The sequence below is a fragment of the Pelophylax lessonae genome (assembly GCF_965119305.1).
Source record: "Pelophylax lessonae genome assembly, chromosome: 1".
NCBI lineage: Eukaryota > Metazoa > Chordata > Amphibia > Anura > Ranidae > Pelophylax > Pelophylax lessonae.
The window spans coordinates 33,949,189-33,966,728 of record NC_138768.1 but is presented as its reverse complement, the minus strand read 5'-3'; the positions used below and the strand labels follow the sequence as shown (position 1 = coordinate 33,966,728).

Below are 17,540 nucleotides of genomic sequence, written 5' to 3'. Positions count from 1 at the left end.
GTATGTATATCACACGTACACAACCACACTAGGCCCCAATTACTATTGTTTGTACCCCTAAAAGGCTAGGAGTAGGGGGAGTATGGAACAGGCAGCACCCTCAAACCTTCAGAAGTATGAGATGAACCCCAACAACTTGGAAAGGTGGATCTCTCTCACACGTACCAACACAGACTATCCCCCAATTTAACTGATCCCCAAAGGTTTTTGATTAAATAGCGGAATAGAAAATATGATCCCAAAAAAGTGTATGTATATCACACGTACACAACCACACTAGGCCCCAATTACTATTGTTTGTACCCCTAAAAGGCTAGGAGTAGGGGGGGTATGGAACAGGCAGCACCCTCAAACCTTCAGAAGTATGAGATGAACCCCAACAACTTGGAAAGGTGGATCTCTCTCACACGTACCAACACAGACTATCCCCCAATTTAACTGATCCCCAAAGGTTTTTGATTAAATAGCGGAATAGAAAATATGATCCCAAAAAAGTGTATGTATATCACACGTACACAACCACACTAGGCCCCAATTACTATTGTTTGTACCCCTAAAAGGCTAGGAGTAGGGGGAGTATGGAACAGGCAGCACCCTCAAACCTTCAGAAGTATGAGATGAACCCCAACAACTTGGAAAGGTGGATCTCTCTCACACGTACCAACACAGACTATCCCCCAATTTAACTGATCCCCAAAGGTTTTTGATTAAATAGCGGAATAGAAAATATGATCCCAAAAAAGTGTATGTATATCACACGTACACAACCACACTAGGCCCCAATTACTATTGTTTGTACCCCTAAAAGGCTAGATGAGGAGTAGGGGGAGTATGGAACAGGCAGCACCCTCAAACCTTCAGTATGAGATTGTGTTCACTGTACCCCACAAAGATTGAGTTCACTGCACCCCACAATGATTGTGTTCACTGCACCCCACAAAGATTGTGTTCACTGCACCTCACAAAGATTGTGTTCACTGTACCCCCCAAAGATTGTGTTCACTGCACCCCACAAAGATTCTGTTCACTGTACCCCACAAAGATTGTGTTCACTGCACCCCAAAAAGATTGTGTTCACTGCACCCCAAAAAGGATGTTGTTCACTGCACCCCAAAAAGGATGTTGTTCACTCCACCCCAAAAAGATTGTGTTCACTGCACCCCACAAAGATTGTGTTCACTGCACCCCAAAAAGATTGTGTTCACTGCACCCCAAAAATGATTTTGTTCACTGCACCCCAAAAAGGATTTTGTTCACTGCACCCCAAAAAGGATGTTGTTCACTCCACCCCAAAAAGATTGTGTTCACTGCACCCCAAAAAGATTGTGTTCACTGCACCCCACAAAGGATTTTGTTCACTGCACCCCAAAAAGATTGTGTTCACTGCACCCCAAAAAGGATGTTGTTCACTGCACCCCAAAAAGGATTTTGTTCACTGCACCCCAAAAAGATTGTGTTCACTGCACCCCACAAAGGATTTTGTTCACTGCACCCCACAAAGATTGTGTTCACTGCACACCAAAAAGGATTGTGTTCACTGCACCCCAAAAAGATTTTGTTCACTGCACCCCAAAAAGATTGTGTTCACTGCAGCCCAAAAAGATTGTGTTCACTGCAGCCCAAAAAGATTGTGTTCACTGCAGCCCAAAAAGATTGTGTTCACTGCAGCCCAAAAAGATTGTGTTCACTGCAGCTCACACACAGAAAAATGGATGTGGATCACTGACACCTGCCTATCTCCAATCCCACACCACACAGCAATATCGATTGTAGTTTGTAGAACACAGTTTCCCTAAAATTCAGCAGACTCTGTCCCTAACAGGATTGAGAAGAGATCGTAGATCAGGATTGAGTGCAGACCCCACCCCCCACACAGCAATATCGATTGTAGTTTGTAGAAGACACTGACCCTATAATTCAGCAGACTCTATCCCTAAAATGCCTACAACTCGCCCTGCCTAAACACTCCGACCTGTCCCTCAATTCTATCCGGACACAAATGGTTTTTTCCTGCCTATCTTTCCCTAATCAGCAGCCAGCACGTTGATGTGTGCTCTGTCCCTGAATCTAAGCAGCAGAATGACGCCGCTGCGGCTGCCTCGAACTTATAAAGACTTGGTCACATGCTTCAGACGGCCAATCACAGCTACTGAGACATTTGCAGGCATGGCTGGGATGGCTTAAGGCACACCAGTTAAACGATTGTTGATTGGCTGTTGAAAGCCCGCCATGAAAAGAGCGCCAAAGCATGCAAAACCCGGAAATAAAACGACCGAACACGGATTTTTACCCGAACATACAGTAAAGTGTCCGTGTCCGTGTTCGGGTACAAAAAATCCAATTATTCGGTACGAACACGAATAATACAGTCCGTGTTCGCTCAACACTATCTGTAAAATATACCAATGAACGTGTTTTATTAAAGCTGTTCAAAAGGTACAAAAAATAAAAAATACTTTGATCCTGCCAGAAATTTAGATCCGTCCCCGGTTCTTCACACACTTCCTGGATCATCCTGTTTTCAATCTTTTATAATCTGCAGCTTTCATTAGAAGACTCCCCAATGCTCCTGCCCTGAAGATGCATATTCAGACACTTCCTGTTATGGGGTGACAACTGTCTCCTAACTGTTCTTTTTCTGTGTTGTCACCCTGCCACATGCACCCCTGTTAAAGACTGCAAGGATCCCTTCCAATGCATTACCCAGGCATGGCTCACTGAGAAATAGCAGGCATCCATCTCTGGAGTGCATGCAGACAGGAAGCGGCTGGAAAGAGACTGCAGGAGATCAGCAGCACTGAGCTAAAACCAAGGATGATAAAAGTGATAACAATATAAAAATGGCAGTTGTGTATATTTATTACATCTAATTTATCGGGGAGACGAGACTGGACGGAGATATTTATTAGACGTGACACTGCAGATGGGAATTGTAAAGTGCTTTTGCTCTGCAAATATAAAAAATACAGTAAATGCTGCTTTTTGATATATAAAAAGACTGCAGGATAGCAAAGAGCAAAAAAAAAATATACATAGTGCAAACAGTTGTCATACCCCAAACAGTAAACCCAACACATCTAACACTGATAGGGCTCACACATAGAGGAGTGCAGTACAAAGGCACAACACTGGCTAGGCAAAGAAGAGGCATCCCGTAGTGCAGAACATCTGGAAACCAGCAGGAAAAGCCTTCCGCCATCTAGGTTTCTCCAGAAGTCTCTCTTCTCACAGACCAAACACTTTCGGGTCCACCGAGGATTTCAGCAGCACATTTCCGGCCCGGACCAGCTCACCCAGACAGGACCCTGAGGACACATTAACCTATTAAAGACCAGGCTTATTTATGACATTTGTTGCTTACAAGTTAAAATCATTTTTTTTTTGCTAGAAAATTACTTAGAACCCCCCAAACATTTCATATAATGTCTCTGGATGTCTCTAATGACTCTGGAGAATAAAATGGCGGTCGTTGCAATATTTTATGTCATGCGGTATTTGCGCAACAGAAAAGTTAGCCCAATGTTTTTTATAATGTCAAAGATGATGGTATGCCGAGTAAAAAGATACCTAACATGTTACACTTTAACCACTTCAGCCCCGGAAGGTTTTACCCCCTTAATGACCAGGCCATTTTTTGCGATTCGGCACTGCGTTACTGTAACAAAAAATTGCGTGGTCGTGCGACGCTGTACCCAAATACAATTGATGTCCTTTTTTCCCCCACAAATAGAGCTTTCTTTTGGTGGTATTTGATCACCTCTGCGGTTTTTAGATTTTGCGCTATAAACAAAAAAAAGAGCAACAAAAAAAACGCCATATTTTTTACTTTCTGCTATAAAACATTCCCAATAAAAAAAATAAAAATAAATGTTTTTTATCAGTTTAGGCTAATTTGTATTCTGCAACATATTTTTGGTAAAAAAAATCTCAAAAAGCGTATTTTAATTGGTTTGCGCAAAAGTTCTGGCATTTACAAACTACGGGATAGATTTTTGGACTTTTTATTTATTTTTTTGTTTTATTATATTAGTAATGGCGGCGATCAGCGTTTTATAGCGGGACTGCGACATTGCGGCGGACAGATCGGACCCCTAACTGACATTTTTCACACTTTTTGGGGACCAGTGATATTACTACAGTAATCAGTGCTAAATATTATGCACTGTTACTGTATAAATGACACTGGCAGGGAAGGGGTTAATACTGGGGGTGACCAAAGGGGTTAATATGTGCCTAAATATGCTTACTGACTGTGTGGGGGGGGGGGGGTTCTGTGACCGGCACAGAGATTGGGGTTGTAGCTTAGCTGAAACTGCTGATCTCTCCCTGCCTGTGTGACAGAAGACTCGCTTGCTTTGTTTACATAAGCAGGCGGGTCTTCTGTCAGTTTATCTGACGATCACGGGAGGCCGGCGGCAATCGCCACCGCTCCTCCCACGGCCTGCCTCCCGCTGTGTCTAAACAAAGCGGGAGAGCGGTTCAAAATCATGTAGTACTACGTGGTTTTGCGCAGCCGAGCCGCCCTGTCGCAGTAATACTACAGTGGGCGGTCGGCAAGAGGTTAAGATTGCACGCGCTCGTGGAATGGCGACAAACTATGATACTTAAAAATCTCCATAGGTGGCGCTTTATAATTTTTTAACAGTTATCAGTTTAGAGTTACAGAGGAGGAGTTTTCCTAGAATTATTGTGAATCATTGAAAAAGGTTCGCTGCTGTGGTAGAACAACAAAATAATTGATAATTATGTGATGTGAATCGCTGCTCCCACCATGTTCAAGTACTCAGAAACGTAAAGTGATCAGCAGTATGTGAATGGATGGCGGTGCGCTATTCATGTGTGTTCGCTATAAACATAAATTACCTAAATCACAAAAATTCTAAAAAAATGATCAGAATGTCTAAATTCTTTCCTTAACGAACAACTAGTGCCGGGACAAGGTCATCTAGAGCCCAGGGCGAACATGTCAAACTCCGCCCCCAAGATGTATGAACATTACGTGTCAGCAAAAATCCCCCCCCCCCCCCAAAAAAAAGAGCACTAAATTCCCCCTCCTCCCAGTACAAATCCACCCTCTGCTGAAATCCCCTTCCCACCACAAATCTTTGCCTCCCCAACCCCCCAGCTCAATTCTCATTCTCCATATGCCCCCAGCCCCCCTGAAAAAAATTACCCCCTTCCTAGTACAAATCCTATACCCCTCAAATTTCCATTCCGGGCACAAATCCTCTCCCCCCAGTCCAAATACTTTCTCCCAGCACAAATTTTCCCCAATCCCCTATCTTAGCACAAATCCCTTAAATGTCCCCTTCATAGCACAAACCCCCCCCAATCATCCCTCCTGCTAGCACAAGTTTCAACCCCCCCCCCCCAAAAAAAAAAAAAACGAGCACTAATCTTTATGCTTACCACCTAAGCATAAATTCCCCCTCCTCCCAGTACAAATCCACCATCTGCTGAAATCCCCTTCCCAGCACCAATCTTTGCCTCCCCAACCCCCCAGCTCAAATTGTCTCATTCTCCATATGCCCCCAGCACAAATCCACCCCCCCTGAAAAAAATTACCCCCTTCCTAGTACAAATCCTATACCCCTCAAATTTCCCCTCCGAGCACAAATCCTCTCCCCCCGCCCACTCCAAATCCCTCCTCCCAGCACACATTTTCCCCAATCCCCCATTTTAGCACAAATCCCTTAAATGTCCCCTCATAGTACAAATAACCCCAATCATCCCTCCTGCTAGCACAAGTTCCAATCCCCCCCCCAAAAAAAAGAATTCCCCTCCCAGCACAAACCCCCCCCCCCCCCCCACCCACCCACACACACCATATTACCTTTTCTAGCACAATCCAACCAAATTTCCCACTTGCCCTTCCAACATAAATCCCCTCAAATCACCACTCTTAGCAGACCTCCCCCAATTTCCCCTCCTAAAAAAATCCTTATCCCCTGCCACCCCCCAACCCCCCAAATCCCCCCTCCCAACACAAATCCCTTTTCCCCAACTTCCTTGTGATGCTCCCCCCACCTCACATGATACCACAGCACCCAGGGCATCTTCCCCTCCTGCCCACTCCTCTTCCCGACCCTGCGAACAACATATTAATAGTGGTCAGTATTGGAGTCCGTGATTTTGCATGCAGGTCTTCTTTATTATAACTTTCTAACCATATACAGACAAGGTGCTGGTGTGCCAAACGCTTCCACCAAGGCACCTTTAAAGCGGAGTTCCAGTCCCCCAAATCAGATTTTTTTTCCAACTCCACTCTAATTTGATCAACTTTATATGCTAATTTAGCTGGTGTCTATAGCGTATTCCTTTAAGTTTCAGTTTAATTAAAGAACAACTACCTTGATCTCTGAAGTTGGCAGGGTCCATGTCCACTGTGGGCATCTGAAGCCCTCTAGTGTCTATTTCTGGGATTCGACTTGGATCGACATTTAGCTAGATTTATTGCTCTCGCTCGAACGATCACGGCGATATCTCACATGTGTGATTTGAACACTGTTTACATTTGTGGGTGAGACTTACGTATGCGTTTTCTTTGGCGCGTGAGCACGTGGGGACGGGGGCGCTTTAAAATGTTTTTTTTTATTTTCTTTTTCTTTTTCTTATTTTTTCTTTTTTACACTTTTATTGCTGTCACAAGAAATGTAAACATCCCATATGACATTAATAGGCAGTGACAGGTACTCTTATGGAGTGAGCTGGGGTCCCCAAACTCCTCCTCTACACTTAAAAGTTTTCAAAAATCTGCGTTTTTGAATACTGTGCATTTTTTTCAATCGGCGTCGTTGGCTGCCGAGTAAACCGGACGTGACGTCATGACGCCGCTTCCGGGTTACTACATCGGAGACCCGATCAAAGCCCAATCCGGCATCATTTGGGTCTCAGGCCAGCCGGCAGACATGCGGGCTGGTCGCTCGGGTCTCCGGGTGGGACAGGAGACCTGGGCAGAGCGGCAGGAGGGGGGACGTCCCCTCCTGCTGCTTGCAATAACGGCGGAGCGGCTGCTTAGCTGCATCGGTTTTTATCACCTGAAAGCTGACCGTCTGCCCTAAAAAAACAGTACCAGAATTGCAAAAAATTTGTAGGAATTTAGATTCGGAAGGAAACAAAGCGGACATGTCTAGAGCAGAATATAAGGATGTTTCTTAGTCCAGTCTGAAGAGAATGACACATTTTAGGAATCACAGTAGCCTGGATTTCTCCTTATATGGTCATCCCATTTTCCCAGGACTTACCGGCTTTATCCCTGACCCAGGAGACAGCCTTCCCCACCAGCAGCTCCCACTCCGCGCTCTGATCCAGACAGCTGGCGTGAAGCCAGATCACCGCCAAGACCGTCACCCACACCGACACCTCCACGTTCTGTAGAGGAGGGAAGAAGACATATCTGTACAGTTCTGGATTCTTAACAATTAAGCCCTCCAATCAACATGCTACTGACATTTCTTTAAAAAAAAAAAACCTTTCCATTTTCATAACATACCTTTTTACAGACCCAGTGATGTCATCACTGGGTCTCTGTTTTTCTCTATGCAGTGCAGACAGATCATGGCTTGTGGAAAGGATGTTGTACATAGCTTCCTGAAAACATCTGACTTGCTGCAGCTTCTAGTTCACATTGTGAGAAGCTGTGGACCTGCATGGATCTCCAAGTGCATCCTTTCCGTACATCCATGCAGGACCAATGGACTGATCAGAAGGCAGTCCACCCTGAGAACTGTACAGAGCAGAATACTTGGAGATCTGTGCAGCCAATCACCTGTCGTTAAATTAATTTTATTGATAGTACAGTACAGATCTGATTTAACAGTAATCTGTTCTATTTCATAATGGATATTGTAATGAATCAGTTCTGCCACTAGATGGCAGGATGTAAAACTGAATAATTGCATTTTTTCCATGTATCTTTTTTATTGTTACATCTTTCCATTACATATATAAATGATTCTTTGCTATGTAGCATGATACATTTTTACATGCTGTAATACAGTTGTAACATTATATCTATGAAAAAAAATAAAATAAAAAAATTGTATACAGTATATCTATATATATATATATTTTTTTTTTTTTTATTATTTTTCCGTTTGGCTAAGTTAGAACAGTAAATGAGTTAATGATCATGTGCTGGTATTTTAATAAATGTTTCTTCATTATGGTGTGTTCTATTTAAAGAGGTTGTTTTTTTTTTTTTTACAACCTGCAAGAGAAACGCATAATGAGCTAGTATGCATCGCATACTAGCTCATTATGAAATACTTACCTTAGAACGAGCCCCCGCCGTGCCGCTCACTCACCTGTATGACGTGCGACATGTTCAGTCGCCCGTCTTCCGGGATCGCGGCATCCGGCCATCTGATTGGCCGGAGCCGCGGTGACGTCACTCCCGCGCACGCGTGCGGGAGCCGACAGTCACGGCACGGGACTCTGAAGGAACGGCACCAGCGGCCGGTCCTTCAGAGCGCATGCGCCAGTGACGTCACTGGCTGCATGAAAGGTAAATATCTCCTAAACGGTACATGTTTAGGAAATATTTACAGTACCTATAGGTAAGCCTTAATATAGGCATACCTATAGGTACAACTTGCTGAGGAGGGTTTACTTCCTCTTTAATATTGGGTAGTGTAATTAATCAGTTATGCCACTAGATGGCAGAGTGTGAGACTGAATAATCACATTTGTTACAAGTATCTTTCTTATTGTTACATCTTTCCATATATGTATGATTTTTTGTTAGGTAGCACGATAAATGTTTACATGTTGTAATGCAGCTGTATCATTGTGATATCTATGGCAAAAAAAAAAAAAAATATATATATACACACGTATACATATACACACTGCTCAAAAAATAAAAGGAACACGTTGAAAACACATCAGATCTCAATGGGGAAAAATATCATACTGGATATCTATACTGGTATGGACTGGGTAATGTGTTAGGATCTATACTGGTATGGACTGGGTAATGTGTTAGGATCTATACTGGTATGGACTGGGTAATGTGTTAGGATCTATACTGGTATGGATTGGGTAATGTGTTAGGATCTATACTGGTATGGACTGGGTAATGTGTTTGTTAGGATCTATACTGGTTAGAGGGTTAAGGCAGTGCTGGAAAATAATGGTGGCCACACAAAATATTGAGACTTTGGGCCCAATTTGGACATTTTCACTTAGGGGTGTACTCACTTTTGTTGCCAGTGGTTTAGACATTAATGGCTGTGTGTTGAGTTATTTTGAGGGGACAGTAAATTTACACTGTTATACAAGCTGTACACTCACTACTTTACATTGTAGCAAAGTGTCATTTCTTCAGTGTTGTCACATGAAAAGATAGAATAAAACATTTACAAAAATGTGAGGGGTGTACTTACTTTTGTGAGATACTATAGCTTTATTATATGGTAAAATCTGGGTGTACCTAAATGTTTGACCTTCTGGCATTGCTAGAATTTAGATACGCGGAGTGACACCATACCTGGTAAGGATTTCCGGCCTTTATGTCTCTCTCGGATATCTCCAGGGTATAAGAGAATCCGGGGGTCAGGTTCCAGGATCCGTCTGCGTTCTGCAGGCCAATCAGCCAAACTGGAGTGGCGGGGGGGGGGGGGGGGGGGTGATAAATATTAAAATAAAAGAGTTAATAATCAGGATAGAAATCCTGGCAGATATCAGATATTTGGGCTGTTTTGGCTTTCTCATCTTTAAAGGCAAGCTCGTCATTTATTTGCAAAGCATTTAAAGCCGAACTGCATCCTATCCCGTTCCCGTGATTGGCTGTCAAAGTGGTCACATGATTGTTCTCTGACCGCTCAGTCACTGTGCTCGGAGCGCGCTCTCTAACACCTGGAGTCAGAGATTTGTAAATCAGCCACTAGAGGGAACTCTCACTAGCTCAGAGAAATGACATTTACTGAACGATTGTTAAGATAAGATTCCAATCAGCCTATAGAGGGGATTGCTGACACCGGGGAAAAACTCGACCGGCATGCAGGAATACGTGCCCTGATCCAAATGTCTGCATTCATGGTCCTCAACAGAGTCCCCCTTTACATCAAGATCCACATCAGAGTCCCCAATACATTAGGTTCCCTATCAGACTTCCCCTTACATCAGAGTCCCCCTACATTAGGGGCTCCTCTTACATCTGGATCTCCATCAGAGTATCCCTTACATCAGGGTCCACCTCACAGTCTCCCCTTACATCAGAGTCCCCATCAGACTTCTCCTTACACCATAGTCCCCATCAGAGCCCCCATCAGACTTCTCCTTACATCAGAGTCCCCCTATATTAGGGGCTCCTCTTACATCTGGATCTCCATCAGAGTATCCCTTACATCAGGGTCCACCTCACAGACTCCCCTTACATCAGAGTCCCCATCAGACTTCTCCTTACTTCATAGTCTCCATCAGAGCCCCCATCAGACTTCTCCTTACATCATAGTCCCCATCAGAGCCCCATATATCAGGGGCCCCTCTTACATAAGGTTCAACATCAGAGGGCCCCTGATATATGGGGAGCTTTGATGAGGACTCCAAAGTAAGGGGAAGTCTGATGGGGATCCTGATGTAAGGGGGGACTCTTATGCAGACCCTGATGTAAGGGTCATATATTAGTGGCCCCTGTTACATCAGGTTCAGCATCAGAGTCCCCCATGCATCAGAGTCTCTAGCAGACTTTCACTTACATACAACGCCCCCATCAGAGTCCCTTTACATCAGGGTCCCCATCAGATACCCCAATACATGAGGGTCCCTATCAGACTTCCCCTTATATTAGGGGCTCTTCTTACATCTGGATCCCCATTAGAGCCTCCCTTACATCAGAGTCCGCATCACAGTCCCCCCTTACATCAGTGTCCCCATCAGACTTCCCCTTACATCGGAGTCTCCATCAGAGCCCCCATATATCAGGGGCCCCTCTGATGTTGAATCTTATGTAAGAGGGGTCCCTGATATATGGGGGTTCTGATGGAGACTGATGTAAGGGGAAGTCTGGTGGGGACTATGCATCAGAATCCCTAGCAGACTCCCCCTTACATCAAAGCCCCATCAGAGTCTCCTTACATCAGGGACCCTCTTACAGTTGGGACTCAATTAGAGTCCTCCTTTACATCGGGGTCCCCATCAAAGTCATCTTTAACATCAAGACCCACATCCAGGGCCGGACTGACCATCGGGCGGACCGGGCATAATCCCGGTGGGCCGCGGCGCCCGCTCTCACTTAGTCCGACTCCTCACAGTAGAATGTAAAGAACCCTCACTGCGGCGGCCGCGGCCAGTGTTCTTGCCAGCTACACCGGCTCCGCGGCCAATCAGCCTTCTGCTGTGAGTCACACCCCCCTGAGCAGGAGGCTGATTGGCTAGGGAGCCGGAAGTGAAGAGAAGTTCGTATGTGTGTTCCTTCCCGCCGCAGCCGGTGTCCTGCCCGGCGCGGCCAGCAGCACAGCCCGCACTCGCAGGATCGGCCATGGAAGCAATCAGCTGCAGATGGCAGCTCCTTCACTCTGACTCCGGGCTGCTCGCGGGGGCGGCGACGGGCCGGAGAGAGAAGGTAAGTGCGGCTCCTCACGACGCCAGTTTCTTCAGTGCTGTGCAGCCCTGGTGTCACCGGCCGTGTGTACTGTCTGCTACTGAATAGGAGGGGGATGGGGCGGCTTCATATAGAGGATTTGATGTTTCCCTCTTCCTCCTCCTGCTGCCGCTGGATGGATGCCTGATTCTCCTCCTCCCTTCTGCAGGCATTCTGTGGCTGCAGGAGAAATATCAATTTCTCTATATGCAGCTGAGCTGTCCCATCCCCCTCCTATTCAACTTCTTTTACTGCCCCCCCCAGTGATCTTAACCCTCCCCCCCTGCTCTTAGCCCCCCCTTGTGCTCTTCAGCCCCCCCCTGCTCTTCAGCCCCCCCCTGCTCTTCAGCCCCCCCCCTGCTCTTCAGCCCCCCCCCTGCTCTTCAGCCCCCCCCCTGCTCTTCAGCCCCCCCCTGCTCTTCAGCCCCCCCCTGCTCTTCAGCCCCCCCCCCCCTCTCTTCAGCCCCCCCCCCCTCTCTTCAGCCCCCCCCCTGCTCTTCAAGTCCCCACAGTGCTTTTCATCTCCCCCTATGCTTTCTGGCTCCCCTAATGCTCTCCACCCCCCTGTGCTCCCTGGCCAAGTGATTTCCAGTCCCCCTACCCTGTGCTCTCCATCCCCCTGGTTTTCCCTGCCCCCCCCCCCCCCCCCAGTGCTATCCACACCCTGCGCCTTCCTTACTTCTCTCCAGTCCCCCCCCCCCCTGCCCTTCAGCGCTATCTGCTTTCTCTGTGCTCTCCGGCCCCCCTAGTGTCCTATCTTCTATCATGTCTGCAGTCTCTGACCTTCTCTTGTATCACATCTGCAGTCTCTCAGGTATCATGTCCGCAGTCTCTGACCATCTCCTCTATCATGTCCGCAGTCTCTGACCATCTCCTGTATCATGTCCTCAGTCTCTGACCATCTCCTCTATCATGTCCTCAGTCTCTGACCATCTCCTCTATCATGTCCGCAGTCTCTGACCATCTCCTCTATCATGTCCGCAGTCTCTGACCATCTCTTGTATCATGTCCGCAGTCTCTATCTCTTGTATCATGTCCGCAGTCTCTGACCATCTCTTGTATCATGTCCGCAGTCTCTGACCATCTCTTGTATCATGTCCGCAGTCTCTGACCATCTCCTCTATCATGTCCGCAGTCTCTGACCATCTCTTGTATCATGTCCGTAGTCTCTGACCATCTCCTGTATCATGTCCGCAGTCTCTGACCATCTCCTGTATCATGTCCTCAGTCTCTGACCATCTCCTGTATCATGTCCTCAGTCTCTGACCATCTCCTGTATCATGTCCGCAGTCTCTGACCATCTCTTGTATCATGTCCTCAGTCTCTGACCATCTCCTCTATCATGTCCTCAGTCTCTGACCATCTCCTCTATCATGTCCTCAGTCTCTGACCATCTCCTCTATCATGTCCTCAGTCTCTGACCATCTCCTCTATCGTGTCCTCAGTCTCTGACCATCTCCTCTATCGTGTCCTCAGCCTCTGACCATCTCCTCTATCGTGTCCTCAGTCTCTGACCATCTCCTCTATCGTGTCCTCAGTCTCTGACCATCTCCTCTATCGTGTCCTCAGTCTCTGACCATCTCCTCTATCGTGTCCTCAGTCTCTGACCATCTCCTCTATCGTGTCCTCAGTCTCTGACCATCTCCTCTATCGTGTCCTCAGTCTCTGACCATCTCCTCTATCGTGTCCTCAGTCTCTGACCATCTCATGTATCATGTCCTCAGTCTCTGACCATCTCTTGTATCATGTCCGCAGTCTCTGACCATCTCCTGTATCATGTCCGCAGTCTCTGACCATCTCCTGTATCATGTCCGCAGTCTCTGACCATCTCTTGTATCATGTCCTCAGTCTCTGACCATCTCCTCTATCATGTCCTCAGTCTCTGACCATCTCCTCTATCATGTCCTCAGTCTCTGACCATCTCATGTATCATGTCCGCAGTCTCTGACCATCTCCTGTATCATGTCCTCAGTCTCTGACCATCTCATGTATCATGTCCTCAGTCTCTGACCATCTCCTCTATCATGTCCTCAGTCTCTGACCATCTCCTCTATCATGTCCTCAGTCTCTGACCATCTCATGTATCATGTCCTCAGTCTCTGACCATCTCATGTATCATGTCCTCAGTCTCTGACCATCTCATGTATCATGTCCTCAGTCTCTGACCATCTCATGTATCATGTCCTCAGTCTCTGACCATCTCATGTATCATGTCCTCAGTCTCTGACCATCTCATGTATCATGTCCTCAGTCTCTGACCATCTCATGTATCATGTCCTCAGTCTCTGACCATCTCATGTATCATGTCCTCAGTCTCTGACCATCTCATGTATCATGTCCTCAGTCTCTGACCATCTCCTCTATCATGTCCTCAGTCTCTGACCATCTCCTCTATCATGTCCTCAGTCTCTGACCATCTCCTCTATCATGTCCTCAGTCTCTGACCATCTCCTCTATCATGTCCTCAGTCTCTGACCATCTCCTCTATCATGTCCTCAGTCTCTGACCATCTCCTCTATCATGTCCTCAGTCTCTGACCATCTCCTCTATCATGTCCTCAGTCTCTGACCATCTCCTCTATCATGTCCTCAGTCTCTGACCATCTCCTCTATCATGTCCTCAGTCTCTGACCATCTCCTCTATCATGTCCTCAGTCTCTGACCATCTCCTCTATCATGTCCTCAGTCTCTGACCATCTCCTCTATCATGTCCTCAGTCTCTGACCATCTCCTCTATCATGTCCTCAGTCTCTGACCATCTCCTCTATCATGTCCTCAGTCTCTGACCATCTCCTCTATCATGTCCTCAGTCTCTGACCATCTCATGTATCATGTCCTCAGTCTCTGACCATCTCATGTATCATGTCCTCAGTCTCTGACCATCTCATGTATCATGTCCTCAGTCTCTGACCATCTCATGTATCATGTCCTCAGTCTCTGACCATCTCATGTATCATGTCCTCAGTCTCTGACCATCTCATGTATCATGTCCTCAGTCTCTGACCATCTCATGTATCATGTCCTCAGTCTCTGACCATCTCATGTATCATGTCCTCAGTCTCTGACCATCTCCTGTATCATGTCCTCAGTCTCTGACCATCTCCTGTATCATGTCCTCAGTCTCTGACCATCTCCTGTATCATGTCCTCAGTCTCTGACCATCTCCTGTATCATGTCCTCAGTCTCTGACCATCTCTTGTATCATGTTTGCAGTCTCTGACCATCTCCTGTACTATGTCCAGCGGGAACACTCTGCAGCCACACCGCACAGCACACCTAAGGTAAGTGGAGGACTGGAGAGAGGAGTGACTTCTACTTAGGGATTTCTTTTGCAGATAGGCTGGACTGGCACTGGCAGCAACAATTTTATTCAAATAAATCAGGATTTCTTCTGCAAATTGTCTGGCACTGGCAGCCAGGCATAGTACTAGTCTAGTACTATGCCTGCCAGTGCCAGGTCAGCCTATTTGCAGAATAAATCCCGATTTGAATAAAATTGTTGCTGCCGGTGCCAGCCTACCAGGGGCTGATCTGAGGTGTGAAGGTGCAGGAATTGGGGTGATCTATGGTATGATAGTGCAGGAATTGGGGTGATTTGATGTGTGAAGGTGCAGGAATTGGGACTGATCTGCTTCATACTATTTTTAGGACTCAACCATCAAAACAGGATTTAAAGTAAGACAAAATAAACAGCATCATATAGCAGCTCTGATCTAAATTGAAGATTGAACTAAAAAAGGTACCGTAATCAAATCCACACATCCTGGAACATTAAATCCTGTCATCAACCATCCCGACGAACGCCACGCCCCCCCCCCCCCCCCCTCGCGGGCTGCTCAGTCCAAAATGCCCGGGCCTATTTTTTGTCCCAGTCCGGGCCTGCCCACATCAGATACCCCAATACATCAGGGTCCCCATCAGAGTCCCCTTTAACATCAAGATCCACATCAGACTTCCCCTTAGATCAGAGTCCCCTTATATTAGGGGCTCTTTTTACATCTGGATCCCCATCAGAGTCTCCCTTACATCAGGGTCCGCATAAGAGTCCCCCTTACATCAGGATCCCCATCATGCTTCCCCTTACATTGGAGTCCTCATCAAAGCCCCCCATATATCAGGGGCCCCTCTGATGTTGAATCTTATGTAAGAGGTGCCCCTGATGTAAGGGGAGACTGTGAGGTGGACCCTGATGTAAGGAGAAGTCGGATGGGGACTCTGATGTAAGGGGAGACTGTGAGGTGGACCCTGATGTAAGGGATACTCTGATAGGGATCCAGATGTAAGAGGAGCTCCTAATGTAAGGGGACACTGATGTAAGGGGAAGTCTGATGGGGATCTTGATGTATGGTGGACTCTGATGTGGACCTTAATGTAAAGAGGGACTCTGATGGGGACCCTGATGTAAAGGAGGACTCTAATGAAGACCCAAATGTAAGAGTGTTCCTAATGTAAAGGAACACTGATGGAGGGCTCTGATGTAAGGGGAAGTCTTCTAAGGGCTGATGCATGGTGGACTCTGATGTTGTAAGAGTCCCCTATGCATCAGGGTCCCTAGCAGACTTCCACTTACATCAGAGCCCCCATCAGAGTCCCTCTACATTTGGCCCCTCTTACAGCTGGGCCTCCATTAGAGTTCTCCTTTACATCAGGGACCCCATCAGACTTCCCCTTTCATCAGAGTCCTCTTACATTAGAGGCTCCTTTACATCTGGATCCTTATCAGAGTCTCCCTTACATCAGAGTCCACAACAGAGTCCCAATCAGACTTTCCCATCAATCAGAGTCCCCATGAGAGATAAAGTGCATTGCAAAAGTATTCAGCCCCCTTGAACTTTTCGACCTTTTGCCACATTTCAGGCTTCAAACATAAAGATATAAAACTGTAATTTTTTGTGAAGAATCAACAACAAGTGGGACACAATCATGAAGTGGAACGAAATTTATTGGATATTTCAAACTTTGTTAACAAATAAAAAACTGAAATTTTTATATATATATATATACGGAGACTTGATTACACACAGGTGGATTCTATTTATCATCATTAGTCATTTAGGTCAACATTGGATCATTCAGAGATCTTCACTGAACTTCTGGAGAGAGTTTGCTGCACTGAAAGTAAAGGGGCTGAATAATTTTGCACGCCCAATTTTTCAGTTTTTTATTTGTTAAAAAAGTTTGAAATATCCAATAAATTTCATTCCACTTCATGATTGTGTCCCACTTGTTGTTGATTCGTCACAAAAAATTACAGTTTTATATCTTTATGTTTGAAGCCTGAAATGTGGCAAAAGGTTGAAAAGTTCAAGGGGGCCGAATACTTTCGCAATGCACTGTATATCAGGGGGCCCTCTTACATCAGGTTCAACTTCAAGGTCCACCATGCATCAGCCCCTAGCAGACTCCCCATCATAGTCCCTTTACATTAGGAACCCTCTCACAGTTGGGTCTCCATTAGAGTCCTCCTTTACATCAGGGTCCCCATCAGAGTCCCCCATACATCAAGATCCCCATCAGACTTCCCCTTTCATCAGAGTCCCCTTACATTAGGAGCTCCTCTTACATCGGGGTCCACCTCACAGTCCCTCCTTACATCAGAGCCCCCATATATTTAAGGGGCCCCTCTTACATAAGGTTTAACATCAGAGTCCCCTATGCATCAGGGCCTCTCTTACAGCTGGGCCTCCATTAGAGTCCTCCTCCTACATCAGAGTCCCCTTACATTAGGGGCTCCTCTTACATCTGGATCCCCATCAGACTTCCCCTTACATCAGAGTCCCCATGAGAGCCCCCCATATATGAGGGGGCCCTCTTACATCAGGTTCACTATCAGAGTCCACCATGCATCAGTCCCTAGCAGACTTCCCCTTACATCAGAGCCTCCATCAGTGTCCCCTTACATTAGGGCCCCTCTTACAGCTGGGTCTCCATTAGAGTCCTCCTTTACATCAGGCACC

At 46.3% G+C, this 17,540-nt stretch overlaps 1 protein-coding gene across 1 annotated transcript in view; it reads right to left on the bottom strand.

Moving 5' to 3' along the window:
- Positions 1 to 3,047: 3,047 nt before the first annotated feature.
- Positions 3,048 to 17,540, bottom strand: part of LOC309568140 (von Willebrand factor A domain-containing protein 5A-like) — a gene marked incomplete at its 5' end in the record, with an annotated part of 81,056 nt that continues 66,563 nt past the window's right edge. The window contains 3 exons of the mRNA XM_082273746.1: positions 3,048 to 3,305; positions 7,245 to 7,371; positions 9,491 to 9,600. Coding sequence (XP_082129872.1) covers positions 3,226 to 3,305; positions 7,245 to 7,371; positions 9,491 to 9,600 — 317 coding nt within the window. The 3' untranslated portion in view covers positions 3,048 to 3,225. The remainder of the gene's footprint in view (positions 3,306 to 7,244; positions 7,372 to 9,490; positions 9,601 to 17,540) is intronic.